Source organism: Mixophyes fleayi, chromosome 12, assembly GCF_038048845.1.
Source record: "Mixophyes fleayi isolate aMixFle1 chromosome 12, aMixFle1.hap1, whole genome shotgun sequence".
In the NCBI taxonomy this organism is placed as follows: Eukaryota; Metazoa; Chordata; class Amphibia; order Anura; family Limnodynastidae; genus Mixophyes; species Mixophyes fleayi.
The window spans coordinates 58,042,357-58,069,553 of NC_134413.1; the positions used below are offsets into that span (position 1 = coordinate 58,042,357).

The window sequence follows — 27,197 nt, forward strand, 5'->3', positions numbered from 1 at the left end:
TGGTAATTGTGTACTTGTCGGCCAGGCTAGCAGCTGCTTGCGCTGTCTTAGGGTCACGATCCACAACCCATTCACTGACCTCACCTCAGCTGGGCACAGTGCAATGAAGTGCTCCTAGAGAATAAGATCCTTTAGCTTATCATAGTCCAGTACCTGCAATCCCTTAATCCATTGATGCATTATTATTGATAATTGCGCTAACAGTCTGGCCCAGACTGCGCCTTGAGTCTCGGAATTTCCGCCCGTAAGCCTCAGAAGTTATGTTGAACTTAAGTAACAAAGCTTTATTTGCGACATAAACGCCATCCACTTCCTGGGAAAGGTCTGCAAACGCTTCCAAAGCTTTCCCTCTCAGTCCAGGGGTTAAATAGCTGACCCACTCACTGGGGCCCAGTTCAAACTATCGGCACGTCCTTTAAAATCCCCTCAGAAACGCATCAAGGCCTCTGTCCTTTTCAAATACGGAAAATTGGTCGTGGCTGGGTTTTTTCCTACCCGGACTTCGGTCTGCCGACTGGCTGTTGAGCCTGGCTAGTTCCAGCTGGTGTTCACATTCAGCTTGACGCTCTGCAGCCTTCCTGTCTGCTCGGCGTTCTGCAACCTCTTGAAGTTGCTGGATCAGCCGCAGTGATGTTGCCGAGTCTGCATCCTTCATCGGTTTGAGAGCAGTGTGAAGGTAACTGTCCAAGGTAGACTACTCACTTGGTTCAACAGAGGTATTTGTGGTAATGTCCAGTGCTGACTGCTCTCTTGAAGCAGAGAGGTTTTCTCCACTGCCTCCTCCGACTCTTGGTTTCTTATCAGCCTCCACAAGCGCTTGAATCAGTTGCTCTCGGTTCCTGGCGGGGACGACAGCAATTCCTCTTTCGACACGCAAAGCCAAAAGCTCACCCTTTTTCATCTGCTTATATTTAGTGGCCATCCTGGACCTCACACTTCCACCAAATAAAAAATAGAAAGAATTCTGGTGGTTTCTATAATACATGGTTTTTAATTCAACTTTTTAACGTTTTTTCTGTTCAAATTCAGTTATGGCTTTTAACAGTGCCTTTATTATATTTTATAGTTTATTACTTTAGATTTATCAACAGTTTATGTTTATCATAAGAAGTACTTTGTGCATATCCCTCTGCCAAGGCTATTATATTATAGATTTTGACAATGTATTTAGTAATCTTTTGGTACCTACTTTCGGACACTTTTTTTGAGGTACAACTACATCATGAATTTAACAACATGTGTGAGTATAAGTTATCCGAGAGACAACATTGTATCAGTTTGCGACGTTATTGAACATTTGGCTACTCTCGTGTTTCCACCAATCATGGCTGGATCCAAACCACACCCCCAACCAGAGAGGAGTATAAGTTAGTGCCCTATACACTTGCTAACCAATTTCCCTGAGGAAGCGAGCCGAACCGGGTGAAACGCGTTGGAATATTGATATATCGCATAACATCTTCATCATTGCCATCTGTATGATTATACAGCTTCTGAACATAGTTCCCATTGCATGTGCATGCGCTGTCTCGTTGAAGATGCAGCCACGGCTTCAACTCATCCCAAACAAACACTCTACATCTTTGGACTTATTGAACGCTACGGAGGGACACAGTATGAAAGGTTGAAACATTTATGATACTTTTCCCTATAATTAAAGGGTACGTTTGCCTCATATTTAGTCCCGTTTTTGCTCTATCTATTATGGATCCAGCATAAATTTGATTATTCATACAATACTCTGGAACTTTGAATATACAAGGATATTTTGTGATTGTTTTCAATATCATAGTGTAAGGAATTACTTTGCAAATACAGAGACCTCTAGTGGTCGGAGGTGCAAATGTCAAACTTGCCCTTAGATTTGCCCTTATACAAGATGGCCAGTTTGAAATCAAAGAGAAACCATCTTGGATCCTGTTTCCTGTTTGGGCCTATAAATGGCACTTCCTGGTTCAGACATATGCTTGAGTTTTCTGCTTGCTCAGCTCCTGCTACTCTACCTTGCATCTGTAACTACCTGCCTGTGTACCGACCCGGCTAACGTCTGACTACTCTCTGGATATCTACTCGGCTATTGGGCTTCAGGTAATACCACCAGTATCGTTACGGGATACTCAAGCCTTGAAATGGATCTCGCCGAGGATTTACCTATTAAGCGGCGCGTGGCAAGTTTAACCACCATGCTAATTGAATGCCAGGAGGAGCTGAAATTCCTGAAGGACAGTTTTGTGACTCTCGCGGCACAGGTTAAGCAAGAGTTTCAAGTTATCTCACAAAAAACCTGTGACGCACATAGTGGTTTCCAGGAATTTATAATTAGACTATCTCAACGTGAGGAACGCATCTCAGAGTTGGAGAAGGGGTCACACCACAAGTGCCTGTGACTTCACCATCCCCTGCTGCTGTCCCTCTCCCACCAGCCCGGTTTGGAGGGCACCCTCAAAAGTTCAGCGGATTTATCAATCAATGCCAACTGCATTTCCAACTGTATGAGTCCCATTTCCAGTCTGAAAAGTCAAAGGTGCGGTGTATGCTTTTGCTTCTTAAGGACACTGCCCTTGCATGGGCTTCTCCTTATATTGAAACTTCTAGTCCAATATTAGAGAAATTTGATGACTTCCTCAAAGTAATTAAACAAACCTTTGATGATCCGAACCGGAAAGATACTGCTGAAAAACATTATTGAAATTACGTCAGGGGAAACGCTCAGTTGTGGAATATACTGCAGACTTTCGAAGATGGGGCCTTGATACTACTTGGAATTCTGAGGCACAGCTGTCTATCTACCGTAGGGGACTTTCTGAGCTCATTAAAGATGAATTAGCCCGAGCAGAGACACCAACTGAACTTGAGTCTTTCATTATCCATTGCATTCGAATTGATGCTCGTCTGATTGAAAGACGACAAGAAAGGAAGGCCTTAACCTGGACATACCCCAGTTATCGAGAACCCACAACTTCAAACTATTATGGGAATTCTGAGGTAAAATCAACTAAATAATTTGAGTCTGAACCCATGCAAGTAGATACACTTCACAAACGTAGTTCCAATGAGAAAAGGGAGCAACGACGTCAAGAGAACTTGTGCCTTTATTGTGGCAAACCAGGACATTTTGTCTCAAATTGTCCTAGAAGGCCTCAGAAGACAGTGGCTAGCTTAGCAGATGCAGACTTTTCAGACCAGGAGTCTGTGATTTCCGACATTCCTCAGCATGTGAATGCAATTATTCCTTGTCTCTCCTCTTTAGCATCAACTGAAAAGAATAAGGGAAATAATAACTCTCATTTCTCAATTCCAATTCGATTCCAGATTGGTGCACACTGCATTTCCAGTACAGCAATGGTGGACTCTGGTGCGAACGGCAATTTTATGGACATTATGTTTGCTAAAAGAAATAAGATTGAATTTAGAGATAAAACAGATACCAGTGTTAATGGAAACTGTGGATGGTTCTCCTTTGAACTCTGGTCCAGTTACTCATGAAACCGAACCCCTGGACCTCGTAATTGAGCCAAACATTCATGAGACTCTGATATTCTTACTGATCTCTTCTCCCCAGTTTCCTATTATTCTGGGAATTCCTTGGTTGGCTGCAAATAATCCATCCATTAACTGGGAATCAAAAACTATTTCTTTTTCACAAGAAACATATGCTCCGGAGACTAAACCTGAATCCTCTGTTGAAGAGGTGAGCAAATTATATAATTCCCCTCCTCATGTTTTGGACCAGCTACCTCCACAATATAAGGACTTTTATGATGTCTGTAGTAAGAGGAATGCTGACAAATTACCACCTCACAGACCCTATGATTGTCCTGTGGATTTGTTACCTGGGGCTGCTTTTGATGTATTTATCCATTAGCCGAGCCAGAGTTAAAGGTCCTCAAGAATTATGTGGACGAAAGTTTAGAAAAAGGTTTTATTCGTCCTTCTACGTCTCCAGCCGGTGCACCTATTTTCTTTGTGAAAAAGTAGGATGGCTCATTGCGACCATGTATTGACTATAGAGCGTTGAATAAAGTGACAATCAAGAACCGCTATCCACTCCCACTTATTTCAGAATTACTGGAGAGGCTTCGCTCAGCAAGAATTTTTACCAAATTAGATCTGCGAGGAGCATATAATTTAGTTTGCATACGATCTGGCGATGAATGGAAGACTGCTTTCCGATGTAAATATGGACATTTTGAACATCTAGTGATGCCCTTTGGACTGTGCAATGCTCCTGCTACATTCCAACATTTCATGAATGATGTTTTTAAAGATTTAATTGACCAATTTGTTGTCATTTATCTCGATGACATTCTAATTTTCTCAAATTCCCAAGAGGAGCACCAACAACAAGTTCGTACTGTACTGGAATGTCTTCGCAGACACTGTTTGTACATTAAGTTGGAGAAGTGTGAATTCCACCAAACACAGATTCAGTTCTTGGGCTATATCATCTCACCTCAAGGTTTGAGAATGGACCCTAGCAAGGTCCAGGCTATAGTAGATTTGCCAGCTCCAAGAAATGTAAAGGAGGTACAAAGGTTCGTAGGGTTTGCCAACTTATATAGACGTTTCATTAAAAACTTTTCCAAGATTGTGATGCCAATTACTCAACTAACCAATAAGGGATCACCTTTCCATTGGGCTCCAGAAGCTGAAGGGGCTTTTTCTCTGCTTAAGACAAGGTTTAAAACAGATCCCATATTAATATATCCCAACCCAGAACTTCCTTTTATCCTTGAGGCAGATGCTTCAGATTCAGCAGTAGGGGCAATATTATCACAGAGAATAGGAGAGAAGATGCTATTACATCCATGTGCTTTTTTTCTCCTGTCAAATGACTGCTTCAGAAAGAAATTATGATGTGGGAAATAAAGAACTATTAGCCATTGTGGCTGCATTTACTGAATGGAGACATTTGCTTGAAGGTGCTGCACATCAAATTACCGTACTTACTGACCATCGGAACCTAGAGTTTGTTCGATCTGCAAAAAGACTTTCTCCGCGACAAGCCAGATGGAGTTTATTCCTAAATCGTTTTGATTTTGTTATCTCTTATAGACCTGGATCCCGAAATGGGAAAGCTGATGCTCTATCCAGAGCATATATGGAAGACTCACCACAGCTTGATCCGGAAAAGACAATCTTCTATAAGTCAAATTTCTTGGGAGCTATTGGCACTGGTGAGCTATTGTCTGACATCAAAGAGGGTTATAGAACTGATCCAATACTTTTAGAACCCCCTACAGATTTACACTTAACCTATCAAAATAACATTTGGAAGTATGGACATCGCTTGTATGTACCAGAAGCAGCACGATTAAGAGTACTGCAATTTGTCCATGACTCTAGACTGGCAGGCATAAAGGTGTTTGGAAGACTCATGAATTATTATCTCGTTACTTCTGGTGGCCGAAATACAAGGAGGATGATAAAAGATTTGTATCATCGTGCAGTACTTGTGCCCGCCTTAAGACTCCCCGCACTGCTCCACTTGGACTTTTACAGCCTTTGCCAGTTCCTTCTCGTCCATGGGGTTCAATCTCTATGGATTTATTTTGTAGATTTACCATCATCCAAGGGTATGACTACAATTCTGGTGGTTGTAGATCGACTCACAAAAATGGCTCATTTTGTGCCCTGTCGAGGACTTCCTTCTGCAAAAGAAACAGCAGAATTACTAATCAGGGAAGTGTTTCGTCTACATGGAGTCCCTGATGATGTAGTCTCTGACCGAGGAGTACAATTTACTTCACGTTTTTGGAAGCAGTTTTGTAGTGCTCTTAACATTAATATCAGATTATCAACTGCTTTCCATCCTCAATCCAATGGACAGACAGAACGCACCAATCAGACTTTAGAACAATACCTATGGTGCTACATTTGCCATCTGCAAGATGAATGGCTTAATGTTCTGTCAATGGCAGAGTTCTCATACAACAACTCGCAACACTCATCCACAAAACAAAGTCCTTTGTATGCCAATTTGGGGTATCATCCAGACCTACTCCCCAATTTTCCACGGGATTCTTCCAGATTAATGCTGGAAATATTGTGCACCTATGTGGTTGAGCCTTTGGTGGAGATTGCTAAAACACTTTCTGTCCTATAGCAGATCTGCTTTTATATGTTACTTTGCGATATTACCATTGCACTATATATGAGCTTTACTGTGATTTATGAATCATTTTACATAACTCTGTTTTTAAAGAAACCGCATCATAGATGCACTTTTTAATGACAATGCTCTATGTGAACAATAGAATATCATTAGCTTTGCGCCAGGTTGCTATTGCTATTTAGGTTTGTAAGTAAGCTGATCTCTGCTTACCTGTTCCACTCGTTAGTGGTAATCGCTGTGATCAACGCCCGCTACCTATCCTGTATGCACCGCTGACCTTCGCTGATCCGTTCCACTCCCAAGTGGCAATAGCTGTGGTTCATCGCCTGCTGTATCTCCTGTGGTAATCGCTGTGGTCAACACCGGCTATCTACCTTGTATGCACCACTGATCTCTGCTGGTCCTTTCCACTCCCTAGTGGTAATAGCTGTGATTCATAGTCTGCTGCATATCCTGTGCACTGCTGACCTCTGCTTACCTGCTCCACTTGTGGATGGCACCATCCTGCATCATCGCCTTCTCCTCTCCAGCGTACTGCTATAGACTCCTGTTCTCTACCCTTCCTAGGGTCTCATTTCATCCTACCTCTGGTAGTTATTGGGTATTCCCCTCACCTCTTGAGTTACTTCTCTGTCCCATCTCACTGGGAACTTCCCTAGAGGGCCGCGACCTGCAGGGTGGAAGCCGCCAAGGCCAAATCTCCTTGTGGGGATCCCTGGTGAATATCTTCTGCTCGGTTAGACTCCGCGCCTCTGGGTGGAGTTAAGCCAATCCCAGCCGAGACAGCAGGATCCCACTCATCCCTCGTGGACCTTATGACAACTTAAGCTGCCAACAAGTTTGTCAAAAATGCCCAGCCTGTCCCAGATACAGCAATCTGAACAGCTGGCCGTGACTGGCATCACCTTAGTCACTTCGCAATGAATACACCTTTTCTGCCACCACAAAGGATTTCTTATGGTGTCCTTACATTTACCAGAACCAGTTATTAATGTTTCACACTTAAATCATATACACATGTAGCATGAGCCTCCCTGGGCTTCGTAATTTCACAAAGAATCACGGAGAGCACACTAGATTAAATTTATTTAATCTGAACAATGCTTCCAAGGCTTAGTTACAAAAATTAACAACAAGACATACAATATGTTGCACAAATGTTTCAGAAAATAAAATAGGAAATAAAATCAGAGTCACTATTTACTAGTTAAGACCTGATGTGAGGGAACACAATTGAAAGATGAGACATTTCAGTCTTGATAGACCCCCTCATGAAAATGCACACGTTAGTGTCTAAGTAAAAAGATTTTAAACCTTTTTCCACATAGCTCTCACCCCCCACCTTTGGAATTTATAAGGACAGATTGATCTACCAAATGTCACAGGGCTTTCAGTGAGCTAGGGATGTCCTGAGCTCTGTAATGTTCACAAGACTTGATTTCCCACCTTTGCTCGTTCGGCTTGGCTGGTCAGGGCCACATCCTCTGCATACCCATAAAAAACTCCTCAGAACTGCTCATCTTTCTCTGGATAATTTAAAAAAATTAATGACACTTGCATAAGTTCAAACTCATGTCATCTAGCAATACACACGTTGAGATTACATTACAAGGTTACATAAAATATTCACATTGTTTTTTTGTTGAATTCATGTATGGCAATCAGTCATTAGATTTACTACATAATCGTCACATAGACCTTTAAGCATTTTGCAGGACATTGGTCATTTCTGATTATACTTTTTCAAATTAGATCATTGTTATTACACAAAATTGTTTACATACTGCTTCCAACGTGTCTAGCAAGAAAATAACCCTAGGAATACATTCATTCCCTCTTGTATGGAATAACATAATAAAATGTTTTTCCTGCTCCTGATCCCAATCCTTATGTCACACACCAGGCTCTCAGGTCCTGTCATTTACTTCTCCGCTGTCTTTTACAGCTGTCCCTGCAGTCCTAAGGCTCTGCTGGTTTCAGATCTCTGTGCAAGATACTGCCTAGTCTGTCTCCACTCGAGATTCTTCCAAAAGCAGTGTATGGGTGCTGTGATCTTGGATTCGGTCACATGATTCCTCTCAGCCAATCAGGGGATAGCAGTCTCCAATCCAGATTTCCCTCTAAATCCAAGATGGCAGCTCCCACGAACTGGTTTTGGTCAACTGATCCATCTCAGCAACTCAGAGTGCTGCTTCAGCCCAGCTGACCGCAGTCTCCAATTAGGAAACAGCAACTAGTATAAAGGGACTTCCTGGAGCCCTTACCTAATGCAAGTGCGACTTTGTTTTTTTCAAACGCCAACATGGTTCCCAGCAATCTGCAGTTCTTTCTATTGTTCCAGCTCAGACAGTGCAGTCTGCATTCCAGCTCCAGTCCGGTTCAGCTATCCAATTCCTGCCTGGTCTCCTCTGCTAAACTATCACAACCTGTACCAGTCCTTTCATTTACATGCAAAGAAACATAACAGGCCACCCAGCTTTGTGTACGTAGTCACCAGCCTAACTCCAGAGACACAACCCAGTCTAGGTCCTTGGGCGTGAAGTGACACCTTACTTCTGTATCTCCCACTTTAAACGAATATACCCGATTTCTTTGTGTAACTGGGTGGACATCAGATTCCATGAAATTGTGAAGAACCAACCCGCCGACCAGTGTTTAAGCTAGCACTTCTCTTCCAAACACTTGTTACTTCGATGAACCTATGCAGCTCGCTCGCTCTCTGACTTTCTACTGAAAGTGGGACAGGAGGCTAAAGAATAATATCTGTGTATATTGTGCCGACTCTGGTCATCTCTTTGCTGGAGATGCGTTCGTGAAACACCAAGTCCTAACCTGTTCAGGAGAGGTTAGGTTAGGTTCTTCTAAGAACTCTTCTACTTCTCACAATTCAAACATCTATTCCATGTCTGTTATCCTCCACCACCTCTCCGGTTTGCAGACCACCTCTGCTTTAATTGATTCTGGAGCTACAGGAAACTTCATCTCCTTCACTCTGGTTGTCCAGTGGTCCCTTCCAAACATTCTTCTGTAAGTACCAGTGGCATCATTTGTCATCATACTCCCCCCCCCCTCCCAACTCTTCATGTAGGAGCGCTACACTGGGAACAAATTTCTTTTCTTCTTTTACCTTGTACCACTAGTCCTGTTATCCTGGTCATTCCTTGGCTAGATCTACGTTCCGCCCAAATTCCGGAAGAGACTTACACAAGCGGCACATTCATCTCGCTTTTCTGGACATGCTTGTACTCGAAAAACCCTAGATTTCATTTCAAGGAACTATTGGTGGCCAACTGTTCGCTTAAACGTAAAGGATTTTTTTTCAACCTGTGCTCAATACAAGATCCTTCATCAAGCACCCATTGGCCCTATTCTCCCTTTGCCCATTCCTGTGAGCCCGTGGACCCACATTGCCATAGATTTCATCACCGATTTACCTCCAAGTAAATAATGTAATATTATCCGGGTAGTGGTGGATCATTCTCCTAAAATGGCCTACTTCATTCTACTGACAGGTCTAGCTTTGGCCTCTACTTTCACTAAAATCTTTATCAGTTTAGTTTGTCCCAAATTTTGGAGATCTCTTTATAAATCCCTCAATATCTGTTTTAACTTTTCCTCTGCCTACCACCCCAAATCAAATGAGCAAACAGAGACAAAATCAAGATTTGGAGACCTTCATCAGAATTTACACTTCTTCCAATCAATATAACTGGCCGGACATACTTCCTTGGATGGAGTTTGCACATAATCTTTTTCATTAGTCTTCTTCTTCTACTCCCTACTTCATTGTGAAATGTTATTAAAAATCTCACAAAATCCTCCAAGCGCTACAAATTCTTTTCTGGCACAAAACAATGGGCCATTCCTGCTCTAAATAAGGAAGAAAAAGTCTGTCTTTCAACTAGAGACATTCATCTGAAAGTTCCATGTATGATATTTTCACCCAAGTACATTGGATTCTGCCAAATTCTTTAAGTATTCAACCCTGTGGCATTCAAGTTGAAATTACCACCTTCTCTCCGCATCTCTAATACCTTTCATATATCTTTATTGAAACCGCTCATTATCAGTAATTTTTCTACTTCATCCTCTCCATTTGTAATTAGCACTCTGTAAGGAGATGAATTGGAAGTCAAACAGATTGTAAGGCGCCGTCCCTGCACTTACAGGAAGTGCCGGGGACGGACACCTTCCCCTTCCGCCGCATCGCGCCCCGTTGCTAGGCAATGGGACGCGTTTATGGCCGGCAGGTGCCGGCGCATGCGCAGAGCTGCAGCGTCCTCATTGCTAGGCAACGGGACACCTGACTCTGCCTCCTGTCGGCGGTCACTGATCCTGACCGCCGACCCCGCTGCCACCAATGAGATCCACTGCTCCTCTATATAAGGAAGACTCTGGCACCTCTAGGGTGCAGAGTATCTTGGTTTTCCATGTGCTCCAGCGTAGTTCCTGTTCCTTCAGCATCTGTGGCTCCCTTTGGTTTTGACCTGGCTATTCCTGACTACGGCTCTGCCTATTCCCTGTGGATTTCTGCTACCTCCTGGTTTGACCTCGGCTATCCCGACTATGGCTCTGCCTATTTCCTGGTGTACCTCTGCCTACTCCGTGCTGACCTGGCTTGTACGACAATTTATCTTTCTGGTGGCTACCTTGGAGGGCTGCGACCTGCGTGCCTCTGCCGCAAAATCCAAACCTCCTTTGCGGGGGTCCCTGGTGAAGACCAGGGGTACGTTTAGACTCCGCGCCTCCTGGGGTAGCGGTGCCAATACCAGAAGGTGGGTTTCCCTAACGATCAGCGTGACAGTATACTCTGGCCATGTCTACGGACGGCTCTGGAGAACCTTCGGTCCGTGATTTATTGTTGAACTTGGCGCACAGGGTAGAAAAACAAGAGACCGAGCAGGCCCAGCTATTGCAGTGTATTCAAGGAGTCGCCGGTAGATTGGAATCTTTACAGACCGCAGTGGCATCCTCTCAAGCAGTGGCTGCAACATCCTCTGGAGTTATCCAACCTCCGCCAGCACCCGCCATTACCTCTGCTGCCGCTTTACGTCTCCCAGTTCCGGAGAAGTACGACGGGGATCCTAAGAGGTGTCGAGGTTTTCTGAACCAATGCCTCATACATTTTGAGTGTAATTCCGGTTCATTTCCTCAGAACGTGTGAAGGTCGCATTTATTATTTCACTCCTTTCCAGTCAAGCCTTGGCATGGGCCTCGCCTCTGTGGGAACATAATGACCCTCTGCTTCTTAACGCTTCTTCCTTTATTGAAGCCTTCCGCAAGCTGTTTGATGAACCGGGCCGAGTAGCTTCCGCCGCTTCCAGTCTCCTGAATCTACGCCAGGGTTCCCTAACCGTGGGCCAGTATGCGGTACAATTCTGTACCCTTTCCTCGGAGCTAAAGTGGAACAATGAAGCGCTGGTGGCAACCTTCTGGCAAGGCCTGGCGGATCAGGTTAAAGATGAATTGGCTGCTCACGATCTTCCTTCAGATTTAGACACCCTCATCTCCCTGTGTAATAGGATCGATCTCCGCCTTCAGAAACGTTTCCAGGAGAGATCCTCTGCCAGACGTTCCTTCTCCGCCTTGCTCCACGCTTCTCTAATCCCGTTACCCTTGATGAGCCTATGTAGATCGGACGTTCCCGTCTCTCGCCCGAGGAGAGAGAGAGGCATTTCAAACACAGATTGTGCCTCTACTGTGGTGAATCTGGACATTTGCTTTCCACCTGCACGAAGATACCGGGAAAAGCTCCCTCCTAATCGGTGTCAGGGAGGCCGGTTTAGAAGTTAACCTTACTACTTCCTACATACCTTCTAGTCCAGACTTCCTGATAAACATCTCGTTAGACACTTCTGCCAGCTCTTATGTAACTGCTGCCTTTGTGGATTCCGGCACTGCCGGTAATTTCATCTCCGCCACCTTGGCTTTGCGACTCCTTATCTCCACTCGAGAATTGCCTCAGCCACTCTACGTCACTGCTGTGGATGGGAATCGTGTTTCCAAAGGTTCTGTTTCCCGGATTACTTCCCCAGTTCGGCTGACGGTAGGGGTGCTCCATACTGAGACTTGAATTTCTAGTTCTTCCTCAGTCCATTAATTCTATCATTCTGGGTCTTCCATGGCTTAAACTTCATGCACCCCAATTCAACTGGAGTCGGGCTCAAGTTACGTCGTGGGGTCCTCAGTGTTTCAAGTGTCTATCTAAAGTCTCTTCCACCGGTTCCGTTCCCTGCAGCATTCTCTCTCCTCAGTCCGACCTTCCCTCAGCCTATGCTTCATTTTGGGATGTCTTCTGCAAAGCTTCATCTGAGACACTGCCTCCTCATCGCCCTTGGGATTGCCCCATCGAATTGGTCCCAGATAAGCCCATTCCTAAAGGAAGGATCTACCCCCTTTCTTTGCCAGAGAACCAAGCCATGTCTCCTTACACACTGAAAATTTAAAACGTGGCTTCATTAGGAAGTCTTCCTCTCCAGCTGGAGCCAAGCTTTTTTTTGTAAAAAAAAAAAAAAAAAAAAAGGATGCATCCCTGTATCGATTATCGGCAGATGAACGCCAAAAACATTAAGAATAGGTACCCCCTTCCGCTCATCTCCGAATTGTTTGACCAAATCAGTGGCGCTAAGATTTTTTTCTAAGTTGGACCTCAGAGGGGCCTATAACCTCATTCGAATTCGTCCGGGCGATGAATGGAAGACGGCCTTTAGTACTCGTGAAGGTCATTTTGAATACCTAGTTATGCCCTTCGGGCTGTGCAACACTGCAGCAGTTTTCCAGTCCTTCATTAATGAAGTCTTCCAAGATCTTATGTACACCTCGGTGGTTGTATATTTGGATGACATCCTAATTTTCTCACTGGATATCCATTCGCACCGCATTCATGTCAAGGAGGTTCTCACCAGTCTTCGATCCAACCATCTGTTCTGCAAACTTGAAAAGTGCGTCTTTGAGGTCTCACAGATTCCATTCCTGGGATACATTGTCTACGGCTCTGGTTTACAGATGGATCCGGAGAAATTATCCGCGATCCTCAATTGACCTAGACCTATAGGCCTGAAGGTGATCCAATGTTTCATCGGGTTCGCCAACTATTACAGATAATTTATTAAACACTTTTCCTCCCTGATCCTATCACCGCCCTGACTCAGAAGGCAGCTAATCCCAAGACTTGGACTCCTGAGGCTATCGCGGCTTTTGAGGCCCTAAAGAAAGCCTTTTCTACTGCTCCTGTTCTAGTCCAACCTAACCAAGAGAAGCCCTTTTTCCTCGAGGTTGATGCCTCGTCTCTCGTTCCTCTGCCAATTGTTTTTCGCCCTGTGGATTCTTTTCCAGGAAATTTTCCCTTTCTGAACGAAACTACGGTTTTGAGGACAAGGAGTTACTTGCCATCAAAACCGCCCTGGGAGGAGTGGCGCCACCTTCTGGAAGGTGCAGTTTATCCAGTCACAGTGTTTAGGGACCACAAGAACCTCACTTATTTACGTGATGCCCGCTCTCTGAGCCCGCGGCAAGCTCGTTGGGCTTCTTTCTTTAGTCGCTTCAACCTAAGGCTCACCTACCGATCCGGTGCCCAGAACTTCCGAGCAGATGCCTTGCCTCGGACCTTTGACGAATCTGATTTATCTCCTGTCTCAAAACCTCTACCTATACTTGAGCCTTCCATCTTTTTGGCCCTTCCCTTGGCCAAATCCGCTCCCAGGACTACACCCACGGGTTGCTCTTTCCTGGACCCGCATCTTCGTTTAAAGGCTCATCGTTGGGCTTATTCCTCCAAATTCGCAGGCCATGCGGGTTACAAGACGACTATTGCTGCATTATCTCGACACTATTGGTGGCCTAGCATCCGCTCTGATACTCGTGAGTTTGTGGCTGCCTGTACAGTCTGTGCTCAAAGTAAGACACCTAGACAACCTCCATCCGGGTTATTTTCTCCTTTACCCGTTCCGGATCGTCCTTGGGTCTTCATCTCCATGCAATGGGTACAATACCATTTGGCTGGTGGTGGATAGGTTTTCCAAGGTGGCTCACGTCATCCCTTTGTATGGGTTACCCTCCGCTCCCAAGCTTTCTCAAGTTTTCATTAAAGAAATCTTCCATCTCCATGGATGCCCACGAGAGATCATATCTGATCGCGGAGTCCAGTTTGTTTCTCGCTTTTGGAGGGCCTTTTGCAAGGACTTGGGAGTCGAATTGAAGTTCTCCTCTGGTTGCCACCCACAAACCAACGGCCAGACCGAGCGTGTAAACCAAGACCGAGGTTTTTATTTGTTGTTTCTCTGCCAACAATCAATCTGAATGGAGTAAGCTTCTTCCCTGGGCCGAATTTGCTCACAACTACCATGTTCATAGTTCTTCTGGTTTCTCCCCATTCTACACAGTCTTTGGCCTTCATCCCACCTTACCATAGTTTTCTCCTCAGATGGCATCCACAGTTCCTGCTGCACGCTCTCTCACCCAGGATATGAGTACCATTTGGTCTGCCACTAGGAAAAATTTGTTTAAAGTCCTCTCTACAGTACAAACGTTCTGCTGATCACCACAGGAGGTTGGTTCCTGTCCTTCAGCCTGGAGATAAAGTCTGGCTCTCCACTCGAAACTTCAAATTACGGGTACCATCGATAAAACTGGCCCCTTGTTTTATTGGTCCGTTTCCTGTAACTCAAGTCATTAACCCCGTCACCTACAGACTTCTTCCTCCTTCTCTCAAGGTTCACAATACTTTTCACATTTCTCTGTTGAAACCCTTAGTGCTCAATAAATTCACTCATTTTCTCCCCCGTCCTCCTCCCGTTCCATCCTCTGACGGTGTGGAGTATGAGATTAGTCGCATCCTGGAGGTTCGTCGCCATCATGGACACTCTCAGTATCTGGTCCATTGGAAAGGATTCGGTCCTGAAGAAAGGTCCTGGGTGAATGAAGAGGACCTCCATGCTCCCCGTCTCATGGCTGCCTTTCTTAGAAGTCTTAAGGATCACCCTTCTCGGGGAGAGGAGGGGGGTACTGTAAGGCGCCGTCCCCGCACTTACAGGATGTGCCGGGGACGGACACCTTCCCCTTCTGCCACTTCGCGCCCCGTTGCTAGGCAACGGGACTCGTCTATGCCCGGCAGGTGCCGGCGCATGCGCAGAGCTGCGACGTCCTCATTGCTATGCAGCGGAACACCTGACTCTGCCTCCTGTCGGTGGTCAGCTGATCCTGACCGCCGACCCCGCTGCCCCGACTGCTTACTTCAGGAGTAAGCATGGTGACTGATATGAGAAAGTAGGGGTAGGAGATGAAGATTACTTCCTCTCCTCCTGTCCCTAACGCCTCTTACGCTGTCAGTGCCTGCAATAAAATGATTGTATTGAGATATTGCATCCTGTGCTCATTCTGTAGTAAACTATTGCAGAGTGCCCAGAAAACTGGGGAAGAGGCATGTTGAGAACCAGGTGGTGAGGTGAAACCTTTGTCTCTGTCACCCCAAAGCTAGTGCCGCCTGAGACAAAGTTCTCACAACATCTCATAAGAGGAATGGTCCTGCATAGAGAATTATTGGCACAATATTTTACTGTGCATTATAGTAACAGAAAACGTTTGTATTGGGATCAATTGTATTGTACTTGTTCTATTTTCTGTGTGCTGTGCATGGGGTCAATACTGAAAAAAATACACAGCATGCATCATGGAGTTAGGCCTGATAGGTGAATAAGCTCTATGGGTGGTGGCTTTCATTTAGCAATTTCAACCTAAACTCTGCTTTTGTATGGCATATCTGAAGATAATTGCAAGTAGGAACAATCTGATTAATGTATATTTACACAGATTACAAGCTTTAGTAGAACAAAGCCAGTGAATACTGACAAGCGGTAAGAGTGACCACCAAATCTGCACTTGTTATAATCTACTACTAGGCAAATTAGACCAAGAGTATCTTGCTCCTAAATAAAGGTCACTGAAAAAATTTAAGTCTGTAGATGCAAGTGTTTATGAACGACTTTCTATTACGTGGGAATGGTCAGCCTTGATTGCCAAATACAATATGTAAAACACATACATTTTTAACATATATGAGCGGCACAGTTGCTAGCATTGCTCGCCGTGCATATGGGTTTGATTCTGACCAGGACACTATGTGGAGTTTGAGTGGATTTACTCCCATAATTCCAAAAACATACTGGTATGTTAATTGGCTGCTGACAAAATAGTGGGTGTCTCTTTCAGTAGTAAAGATTTTAGATTGCAAACTCCAGAGGGACAGAGTTGGATGTGAATAATTAAATGTTTTCTGTAAAGCACTGCACAATATGTTGGTTATATAAAGAAATTATAATATTTTTAAGTCAGATTTATTGTACTTTAGGAAATTAACACTTTGCAGGTAGGATACAAACAACCCCTTCAAGTCTTTCAGCAATGTCATCCAATCTTTTTCTGCATTGATCTTGTAGCTTTTCATATTCTGTTTCCATTTTACTTGTGGTTCCCTGTAGAACTGTAATCACTTGAGTAGCATGAATGTCTCTCATGTTAAAGTCCTTATTGGCAGCAGCTTGTTGAAACTTGCTGTCTTTAAAAACGATTCTGAATGAACCATGTATATATTTGTCTTGGGCAATTTGACATTTCAGATGTTCCATTTTGTTTTTCACTTCTTGCTTTATTCTTTTGATTGTTAAACACAATTCCTTTTCACCAAGCTCTCTCTCAAGCACTTTAATCTGTACAACAGAATGCATAGAAAACGAAGAAGAAATTAAGAAAAAGCACAGAACATGAAATTGAGAAATTGCATATTTAATAATCCGTTACAGATTTTGTAGAATTAAAAAATCTAATAGACATGAATTTAAAATTCAAAAAAATGTAATTCCACAGATCACGAAGGCAAATCTATTGCTGCAGCCTGGTGCATGCACTTGTGGAACTTCAGCTTTCAGTTAATGTGGAATACTTTCTCCCTGACCTTATAGAATTGTTCTCTATATGACAAAGATGTCCCTCCAAGTTGGATGATCGATTTTTTTTTTCTTTTATTTCCTTTTATAAAAATATTAAGTTGTGAACCCAGATACAGCTCACATACTTTCCATTCTACTGTTTTCTATGCTGAACTCTTCCTGAAAAACACATATTAGGGGGATATTTATGAAAACTGGCACACAAGTAACTATTTAAATTTTACATATAAAGCTTGACTATTCCAATTACAGGTTTTTCTGATTAAATCAGCCATAAAAATTCAGACAAATATCAATGAACATTTCATTACATTATTACATAACTGACATTGTCCATAACATTAACAATTACATCAGCAAGCACAAAGGTTGCAACAACACTCGCAAGACGCTTTGCAGAATACACATTAATTCTGTAAATATTTTTCTACTTTTTTCTTCTTCTATTATTTGAAGCTAAAAGGGTATAACTCTAGTACTAATGAGAAGGATGCCGGTTCTCCTCTCAAAGAACCTGTGGCTTTATATAATATAGCCATGGCAACAAATTGACATGTTAAATATAGATTTGGACCTACTACTGATAAGGGCACTTTAAACTAAACCTTAAACTGTATGAATTACATTTCTGTTCAGTTTCTGGGGGGAAGAGAGCTGTACAACTCTATATCACAATGGTTAACAAACATCATTTTAAAGGACAAAAAAACTGCATATGCTACATGTAATAGTTACTATAAAAACTACAGGCATTAGGTACAGAAAAGTTTAATGTGCAGGCTGCATATTTACAAAAATTACTTTGCTCATCAGAACTTTGGCTGTGGACAGAACTATATAATTATAATTTCTCTGTTGGATTTCTTGTCAAGTATGGAATAAAGATTTCTATTTAGAATTGGTGTAATAGAGAATTGATTAACTTTTATGGTTGAAGGTGGTCTTTAAACTTAAGGTGAAGCAAGACTGCCTTGACTTTGAAACTGAACTTATCTGTGGTCAGTAGCAGGTGCCTCAATAAAAACAGAAATCACTCATTAAATGTGCTTAAATAGAGAATATGTCTCATTCTTCTGTTTGTGTCACTGTTGTACTGCAATGAGGATGGAGAAAAGAAAGCCAGAGAATTGTCTGAGGAGTTTAGACAGAAAATTATAGCCAAGCATTGACAATCTCAAGGCTACAACCAATCTCAAGAGACATTGATGTTCCTGTTTCTACCATACGTAAGGTTATTAGAAAGTTTAAGACCCATAGCACTGTAGCTGACCTCCCTAGACATGGCTGCTAGAGAAAAACTGATCAAAGATTGCAGTGCAGGATTGTTCAAATGGTAGAGAAAGCACCTTGATCAACTGCTAAACAGCTTCAAGCTGAACTTCATACACAAGTTATGACAGTTTCAACTCCCACCATTCATCTGCAACTCAATGAAAGTGGGTTATATGGTAGGAGGCACAGGATGGCCACACTACTATTATCATCTTTATCATTGATGATTTATAAAGGTGCCACAGTGGTCTGCAGGACAGGACAGCAGGGGAAATAGGACATGCATAAAACACAAACATACAAGGTAGTTAAACAAATGCAAACGTGTAAACAAAAGGTAGGGTAGGCCCTGCACCTGAGATAGCTTACAATCAAGTGGAAAATATTAACCCACACCCACTGTCCCAGGGTTGTGGGAAGAACCCCAGTACTGGTTAGACCTAGGTGGGAGGCAACCTTTTTTTTTTGCAGACCCAATCTTTCCGGGGACTCCTGCCCTGGGGCTGGTTTGGCATTATGGCAGGGGGACTCAATGCTGTGGGTTTCCCTGCTATAGTGCCAACAGCCCAGGCTGGCCTAGAGCGAATAGTAAAATCGGGGGGGACCCCACGTTTTTTGCCCCCCTCCCCCCTCCCCCGATTGTGCTAGAACAAGCCATTAGGGTTTGTTAAGCTATTTGGGAGGGGGAGTGTCATGTTTATTTTTTTATACATTTATTTCCATTTTTTACATGTATTGCCATTAATATTGTTTACATTTGTTTATTTATGTTGACATTTTGAATGTCTACTTTACAACCCTGTCTACACTTTACGTGTCGACATTTTAATGGTTTCAACATTAGGAACATGTACACATTATGACTGTGTGGCATTACGACTGCCTACATTTCATATCCAACCGACTATAATGTGTACATGTTCATAATTTTGATAAACGGTCGACATTTCAACTACATCCCTTACAGACACTGTTTAAGAGAAGTAAAAACCATTTTACATGCGACTTCCAAATAACTTAATAACGATGAGTGCTTCTGGTGCAGTAAAGTTATGCCTTGCTACTAGCAAGGAGTGGCTTGAGAGAGAGCTCATGTCTTCATTTGAATATTATGTTTTGCAAATAAAGAATGTTGTTTGACCAAGGCTATGTGGACACTGGTGTATGCAATGTGTTTTTATTTCCGCAATAGTACAACCCAGGTTAAATGCGTGCTGAAGTGCAAATCTCTAGGGGCATGAGGATTATGCCCTTAGGGTTGCTATGCTTTCTTTACACATCACTCCATGCTTGACATCCAGTGTAGCAATAATACAATTGAAATGCATATATTATAATTCTTTAAAATGTATTTTGATTTATTTTGTTGTTGCTAAGTTGTAATTTACAATGCCAAATTGATTTTGCTTTTTGTATATGGGTTTCTGAAACGGATGGAGCAGCTGTGGTGACACAGCAGGGGCAAATAATGAGGCACTTTAGTTGATGATTCAATACTGTCCATGGGTAGGAGGGTGTAAATACCTAGAGAAAACCATCACACTTTACATCTTTGGTAAAGTCATTTTTAAAGTTAATACAGTCTTACAAATGTACGGACTGCGCAATATTGATATGTAGTGCTTGATCTATTCATCTATATTGTTTCTCCCTGACTGTTGATATTTTCCTTCTTTAGATTTATATTCAGCTTTTTATTGTTTTTTTTTTTGCTTTGTATATGTATCTTTATAATAAATTTAATATTTTTATGCAAACAATTTCTTTGCAATTGAATTCTGTCATCTATTCAACACATTAGTTCTTATGACTGAGATTTTTTTTTAAAAAACGTTTGATTTTTTATTCAATATATTACATATGTACATTTAATTGAATTTGAGCACATCATCAAAGTTCTGTTCTTCTCATTTGTTTTTGCTGTACTCTTACTCTACTGACTTTCTTTTCTGGGCAATGTCTGGCTACCTGGACTGCTTGTTATTCTACTATTGGAATTATTTCTGGAGCACTTGAGTACCCAATGTTTTAAAATTTATATGAACCTAGAAATGCATATAATACACAGAATATTAATGCCAGTGTGTATATAGCCTAAAAGGTGTATTTTTATAATTGTATCCATCAGTTTTCTGACCCCATATTTACCTGGGTATTTTTTTTTTTTTTTAACTACTTATTTGGAGCTGCGCAAGGGAGATTAACACTAACTGTAAAATACATGTGTGTTTTCATATTAGATTTTACTTTATTACATTGTTTTAATTTGCATTAATTCAACTATACGGTTTGTTTATTAGATTTACTGTTTATTAGATTTAGCTTAAAATTACGTCAAAATTCTGATTTCAGCTTTGCTCTAACTCCAACAAACCATCTACATTACCATACTATTAAAAAAACAAAAAAAAAACGACATGTTGGAGCTGGCTCCGAGCATTGGAATCAAATACTCAGCAAGTACTTCTCTGTCCAATTTGTCTATGCATTATTTTTCATATTAAATTAAAGACTGAGCATAGAGAAATGGACATCTTAAAACTAAAACACAATCTTTTTTTGGGCATAAGAATGGAAAGGATTGATAGGGAAGGGTGAAAGGTACTTTTAGAAGAATTATGTAGGTTCTTCCAAAGATATGGTACTGCTTGCTATACCACATTATTTCCCAAAGTAAGCATTATAAAATATGTCAAATACATTTATATAATAAAAAACATTTTAAAAAGTTTTTTACCACATTTAACACCAAGTCCATACCTGTTCATGCCATGACAATTTCCTGTTTGCAACTAGCTCAAGGAGCTGATCATTCACATCATCTAAATACATGTTTAACATCTGTATATCATAAAGATTGGTCCTTGTGCAAACACCACTTGAGAAAAATGTGTATAGGTTATTTATGTTTTGCGTAGAGGTGCTCCACTCATCTTCAGAAGCAGACTGCAAGACAGTTTCCTATTAAGTGATAAAATAAAATTAATTAAAATTAATGTAAATTCTGACTTTAATATCATTTAAATTGTAACAAACACACAATTTTACAAATACAATTTAAAACTACTCATGAAATTAAATTACGGTTCTATCTAATAAGATAGATTTTCATGTTATTACCAACAAGGCTATTCATTATCTGTTAATAAAATGGAAAACATCCATGTTGGAGTGTACCTTGACTATTATTGTCGTAGATTTGTAAGGCGCCACAGTGCTCTGCACCGCCGTACAGTAAGGAAAACAGGACACATAAAACAGGGACACAAGGTAGACAAAACAAACGCAGACATGAAAACAAAGTGTATGAAGGACCCTGCTCATTAGAGAGCTTACATTTTAAAGTGGAAGAGGGCACAGCTGGAACAAGAGGAGTAAATTTCAGAGTGGAGATTGGAATAGTTGTAAGGGTGCATTAGCGTGAATAGTGTTGTTGAGGATAAGGTCATCTCTAAAAAAGACATGGGATTTCAAAGATAATTTAAAGATTTGAAGGCTGTGGGAAAGTCTGATTGAGCGTGGTAGGGAATTCCATAAGTGGGGAGCAGCACGAGAGAAGTCTTGTAGATGGGAGTGAGAGGTGGTTACCACAGACGAGACAAGGCGCAGGTCAGAGGTAGATCTGAGAAGGCAGGAGGAAGAGTATTTTGATATGAGATTTATGGAAGTAAAAATATTGTTTTGAAGACACAACCCCTATCTATCTAGAAACATTTATAATGATGACGATTGGGTTAATTTGAAATAATTGAGGTATATTTCTTTTTTTAAAATTTGCCCATTTTTGCATTTGTTAAATGTCCATAGAATTAAGTAAAAAGCTATTTAATCCAATAAACTACCAAATTAAAGCCATATCAGTTACAAATAAATAAATAAATGTATTCCCAATAAATCCAAAGCAGCATTAAAATGCAAAAATTGTTCAGGTGCAAAGTAACTAGTCATGAAGGGGTTAAATAATAGTAATAATAATTATTACAACAACAACAATTAAAAAACAAAACAAGCAACATTTCCTCCAACCTTGCAACATACGAATGACACGTACAATCCGTTTAGAAACCACACCATACCTCTAAACTTTGGGGTTATTTTACACAGACTAAGGGGGGTATTCAATTGTTAGCGAGATCCCCGGAAAAACGAGCGCTCAAAATATATTAGCGTTAATACGGTAATATGCGCGTAAATACCGTTAATACGGTAGTTTACGCGCTAAATTTCATCTCGCAGCTCCCTAATTCAGCGAGTAATTACCGTATTAACACTAATATTTTTAGAGCGCTCGTTTTCCGGGGATCTCGCTAACAATTGAATACCCCCCTAAATGATAATGGTCTTGCTTGCTTACAATTTAACTGCAAAAAAATAGTCAATTCATCATATTAAAAAGCAAGAGATTTTTCCGGTGGGTTTGAAAAATCAATCAGATTCTAGCTATCATTTATTTAGTACATTCTACAAAATTATAGCTAGAATCTGATTGGTTGCTATAAGCAACATCTCCACTTTTGAAACCTGCCAGAAAACGCTCAGCTTGATACATTTACCCCTAGGAGTGCAACTGTGTAAAATCCTAATAACTGCCAAAAGTAAGAGCAAGAGTGACTTAAATACCAGACTCCTATAAATGGAAATACAACTGATTAAAGACTCTTAGCCCCTTAGGTTTAAATAAAGAATTGCAGTATCACAGGATTTTGTAGACATTTTAAAAATTATTTTTCATTAAATTTGTTTTTATTAGTCTAGCTGCCTACAAAATATTTTGAGGTTTCCCGATGTCTCCACCCTTGCTGAAGCATCTGGGCTGATCTCTGGCAATTGTCTCCATTTCAATATTGTTTCTATTCCTACAATATATTTAGTGTCTTTGACAGTGTGTCTTCAACTCTTATTGCATACAAGACATTAATAATCATAGCACACTGGTACTGTAGAGAATTCCCCAACCTATAAATAAAACCTCACCTCACTGACAAACACACTAGTGTTGCAGCTAAATAACATTTGATAAATTATGCATTATTGTTTTTCTTCTGGCTTCGCAAATACATTTTTATAATGTAATTTTAATCACAATTTTACAACTGTTCAGCTATATAGTTAGAATAATTTTGACCTATAAGCAATGATGGGGTTCCATTTGTTCCATTTTTTATGGGGTTTAATTTGCCTCTAAAGAATTAACTGATTTAAGAAGAGTCATAGGAAGGTGAAGGGAGACCTGCATAATAATCGTTTTGGCAATCACTTAGATTTGGGCGTATAGAAGGAGTCTTTTTTTAATATATGCTTCTACGTTCCCCACATATAATTGATTGCCTGTGTAATTCATTTCCTAATGTTAATATCAGATAATAGAATATAAATATGTATACAGAAGATGGGATCTTTATAATCAACTTCCTTATATTGTATTTGAGCACTATTGTGCCATAAACAGACTTTATTGGGAAGCTCATAATTTTATAGATCTATACTCAACATATAGATGTGCACAAATGTGTACTTAATATATGTTGCGTCATGTTTTAATTATTATTATTGAAGTTACATACTAAATATGGGCACAATTTTTGCTAAGCTAGGAGTATTGATTTTCTATTAGATTATATTTATATAATTTTAATTAATTTGTGTATAGTGGGTGTGAATAGTTGAGAATACCTACTGATTACTTACTAGCGCCTGCACTCTACCTGTTTGTATATAAGTTTCATTACATAATGACAGTTTTAATACTTATAAAATCAATTATAATGCATAGTATTCTTCGTAGTGTAGGCATCAATTGTACCGCTATTGTAGTATTGGAAATATAGCCGATACTATTTGTATCTGTACCAGCGCTGTCCATGTTCTTTAAACAAATTGGCGTTTTTTAATCCAGAGAAGCAGCTTATGTGATTATTTCAGCAATCTCAATATATTGAAATATGTACTATGATATAGGGGGCGTGGCTCGGCTTAGTATGGCGTAGGACGCGTGGTTCCTTAGCTCCCGCATTATCCTGCTCATTTATTGGTTATCCCTCAGTTGGTGACACTAACCTTGCCGGCAGACCAGTCCGGAATATCTCCTCCATATTTATCGCTCTTTAGCTTAGTTTCGGAGCCTGGGACCTGTAATACTTGCTTCTGGCCCTGTACGACGCCTGGAGGTGCTGCCCCAGCTGCCGCCATAACCTTGCCGTGGAAGGAGGAGCTGCCTGTGGACTGCGGATCGGAGGCTCACCATCCCTCCTGCCGGCCCCATTGGTCTGCTACCCAGCGGAGCAGTTGCTGTTCACCCGAATCCAGAAGCTTCATTGACTCTTGCAGTGCACTGGATAGCGGGCGTCATCTTGCAGCCGCTGAATGAGACAGACCTTTGCCCTGTGTGTGGTGCGAATCAGTGCCGGCTTCCTTTATCTGCACCCGTTCTGCTTCCCCCATACAACGGAAGACCACAGTTGTGCTACGAGGGTATTTGGAGGGAAAGAGGGACCTGCTTCATTAGGATCTGGCTGCTGCCATTTCACTGCTCGTGATGCTTGTGTTTGACAGGATTTCTCCTGCAGGTGCCTCTATAACATTGACTGTCACAGTGAGTACCCTACCAGCCCCACCTTTAATTGAGAGTGGATAAACCAGTGGAGACATAATTACCAACTTTAGAACACTTAAACTTCAGTACTTCTCCCTTTCTCCCTATTGAGAGGAGGGGTTACTCTCCCTTGTTATTGCATTAAGGTACAACATCTATCTTCAGCTGTTTAAAAAGCACTGGACTGCTGGCACTTACCTTTATTCAAGCGGCTTGACACTTTGGGCTGTGCCAGTGGTGGGTCTACAATAGGGGTGTTGACTCATTCTGCAACATATACACCTGTCCTATTGGCACCTTTTCCGCCCACCAAACCAGCACGGTAGTATATCTCCTCCTGCGAATACAGACTCTCCAGTACAGACAGGCCCTCTCTGTTTGCAACAATTCCTGTCGGCCATTACGTCCTCTGAGAAGAGCGTGATGGACAAGATTGGGGAGGTGCAGGCCGACCTCTCGCTCATAAGCCATGATTTGTAGAAGATGAGGGAGAGGGTGGGTGAAGTTGAAGCACAGAGTATCCAATCTTGAGGACTCCACGGACCCGCTGCGTAAGGAGATTGCGGGTCTAGCTGCACAGGTTAACAAATGCTGCCTGAAGATGACCGATATGGAATGCAGGCTTCGTCGAAACAACCTTTGATTTGTAGGGCTGCCTGAGCAGTCAGAAGTCCTGAATTGTTTCTGGACAAATGGTTGATAAGAGAATTTGGCAGGGAGGTGTTCTCCCCGCATATTGCTGTTGAGCAAGCTCATCGATTGCCACCTCAACCTCCGCAGCCAGATGCACTGGCCTGCACTTTTATCGCCAAGATGCTACACTTCCAAGATAGAGATGCGGTCCTGCGGATGACCAGACAGAAGAGTCCTCTACGCTTCGACAGTCACACGATCATGGTGTTTCCGGACTTTGCGGTGGAAGTTCAGAAGACTCACTCACAAATTACTCAGATAAAGAAGCAGCTACTATATTGTTCAAGGCTTCGGGTGACGGCAGATCACACTTCAACACCCCGCAGGATACGGTTGACTGGCTCAAGGAATGACCGCCTGCCAGGCCTAGAGATCCTTGAACAATAGTTATCATTGAGTCTACTTTTGAGGGATATGCAAAAAGATTTGTTCTTTCATATGTGGGAAAAACTATGCTAGAGTTAGGTACTATAGTCTTGTTTCTTCTTTTTTCCTTAGCTCTACATGAAACGGGGAGGGGTTCTTTTAGGAGTTAACTAGGGGAGATTTTTTTGGGGGGGACTGGGGTATGCCTTAGGTAGAATAGGTGTACAGGGTGGGTTGGGTAGATTTATGGGTATAGTTGTAGCCTACTTTACCTCCATTGTCTCTGTAATTGATTGTGCTCAATTGGCATTTTATACGTGCTTCAAAATGTTTTGCTGTAACTATTTTTTTTGCTGCGCAGGGCTGGTGGAGGAGTAGGAGGTCAAGTTGTATGTTCAGTCGTCAGGGTGTTTCCTGACCTCTCATCCAATGGTCCGATATAGATGGCCAGCCCAATTGTGAGTAAACCTGCTCAGGAGGAACTCCGTTTGCTCACCTGGAACGTTAGGGCATTAAATGGTGAGGTCTAATGCTCGCTGGTGCCAAGCCAGGTCAGAAAGTACAATCCAGATGTGGTGTGTCTCCTGGAAATTCGCCTTACAGGTAGCAAAGTCCTCTCTCTGAAAAAGCCCTGGGTGGGATGGGCTTAACACACCATTCTACATACTCTAGAGGGTTCTCTGTGCTGGTCCGCAAGCAGCTTAATTTTGTACTGGACCAGGTCCAAATTGATCCGGTGGGCAGATTTGTTTTTCTCGTGACCTCGTTTAACACCCCCCCCCCCCTCTGACAGTCCTGGCTAATTACATCCCACCTCCATATAGTAGTGATGTCCTGTGTAAGGGAGCTGCATTTGTGGTCTTAGCTCCAGATACCCCTGTGCTTTGGGAGACTTCAATAATGTTATAGATGTGGGCGTGGATAGGTTGTGTGAGGATTCGGTAGATGTTTCTAGTGGACCCACTACATTTGGCAAACTCATTGAGAACATGGGGCTGGTGGATGTTAGACACTTCTCGTGCCACTTTAAAAGGTACACCTCATGAAAGTTTTATAGAAGAAATAGCAGGGATCAAGAGGCTTAGTAGAGAAAGAAAGGGTGAGCTGGAGCATAGACGCCGGGACTTGGAGGTGTTGTATATCAGTTTTCGCTCTGTCACTGACAGGCTGGGCTGGCTGCAAGCATCGTCTGACTGGTCCAATTTTGTGCATCATA

At 42.0% G+C, this 27,197-nt stretch overlaps 1 protein-coding gene across 1 annotated transcript in view; it reads right to left on the reverse strand.

Annotated features, from left to right (window-relative positions):
• Positions 1-16,430: 16,430 nt before the first annotated feature.
• The window catches only part of TEDC1 (tubulin epsilon and delta complex 1), a 65,036-nt gene continuing 54,269 nt past the window's right edge, over positions 16,431-27,197 (reverse strand). The window contains exons 6-7 of the mRNA XM_075191914.1: positions 21,091-21,291; positions 16,431-16,818 (exon numbers count right to left, since the gene is read on the reverse strand). Coding sequence (XP_075048015.1) covers positions 16,465-16,818; positions 21,091-21,291 — 555 coding nt within the window. The 3' untranslated portion in view covers positions 16,431-16,464. The remainder of the gene's footprint in view (positions 16,819-21,090; positions 21,292-27,197) is intronic.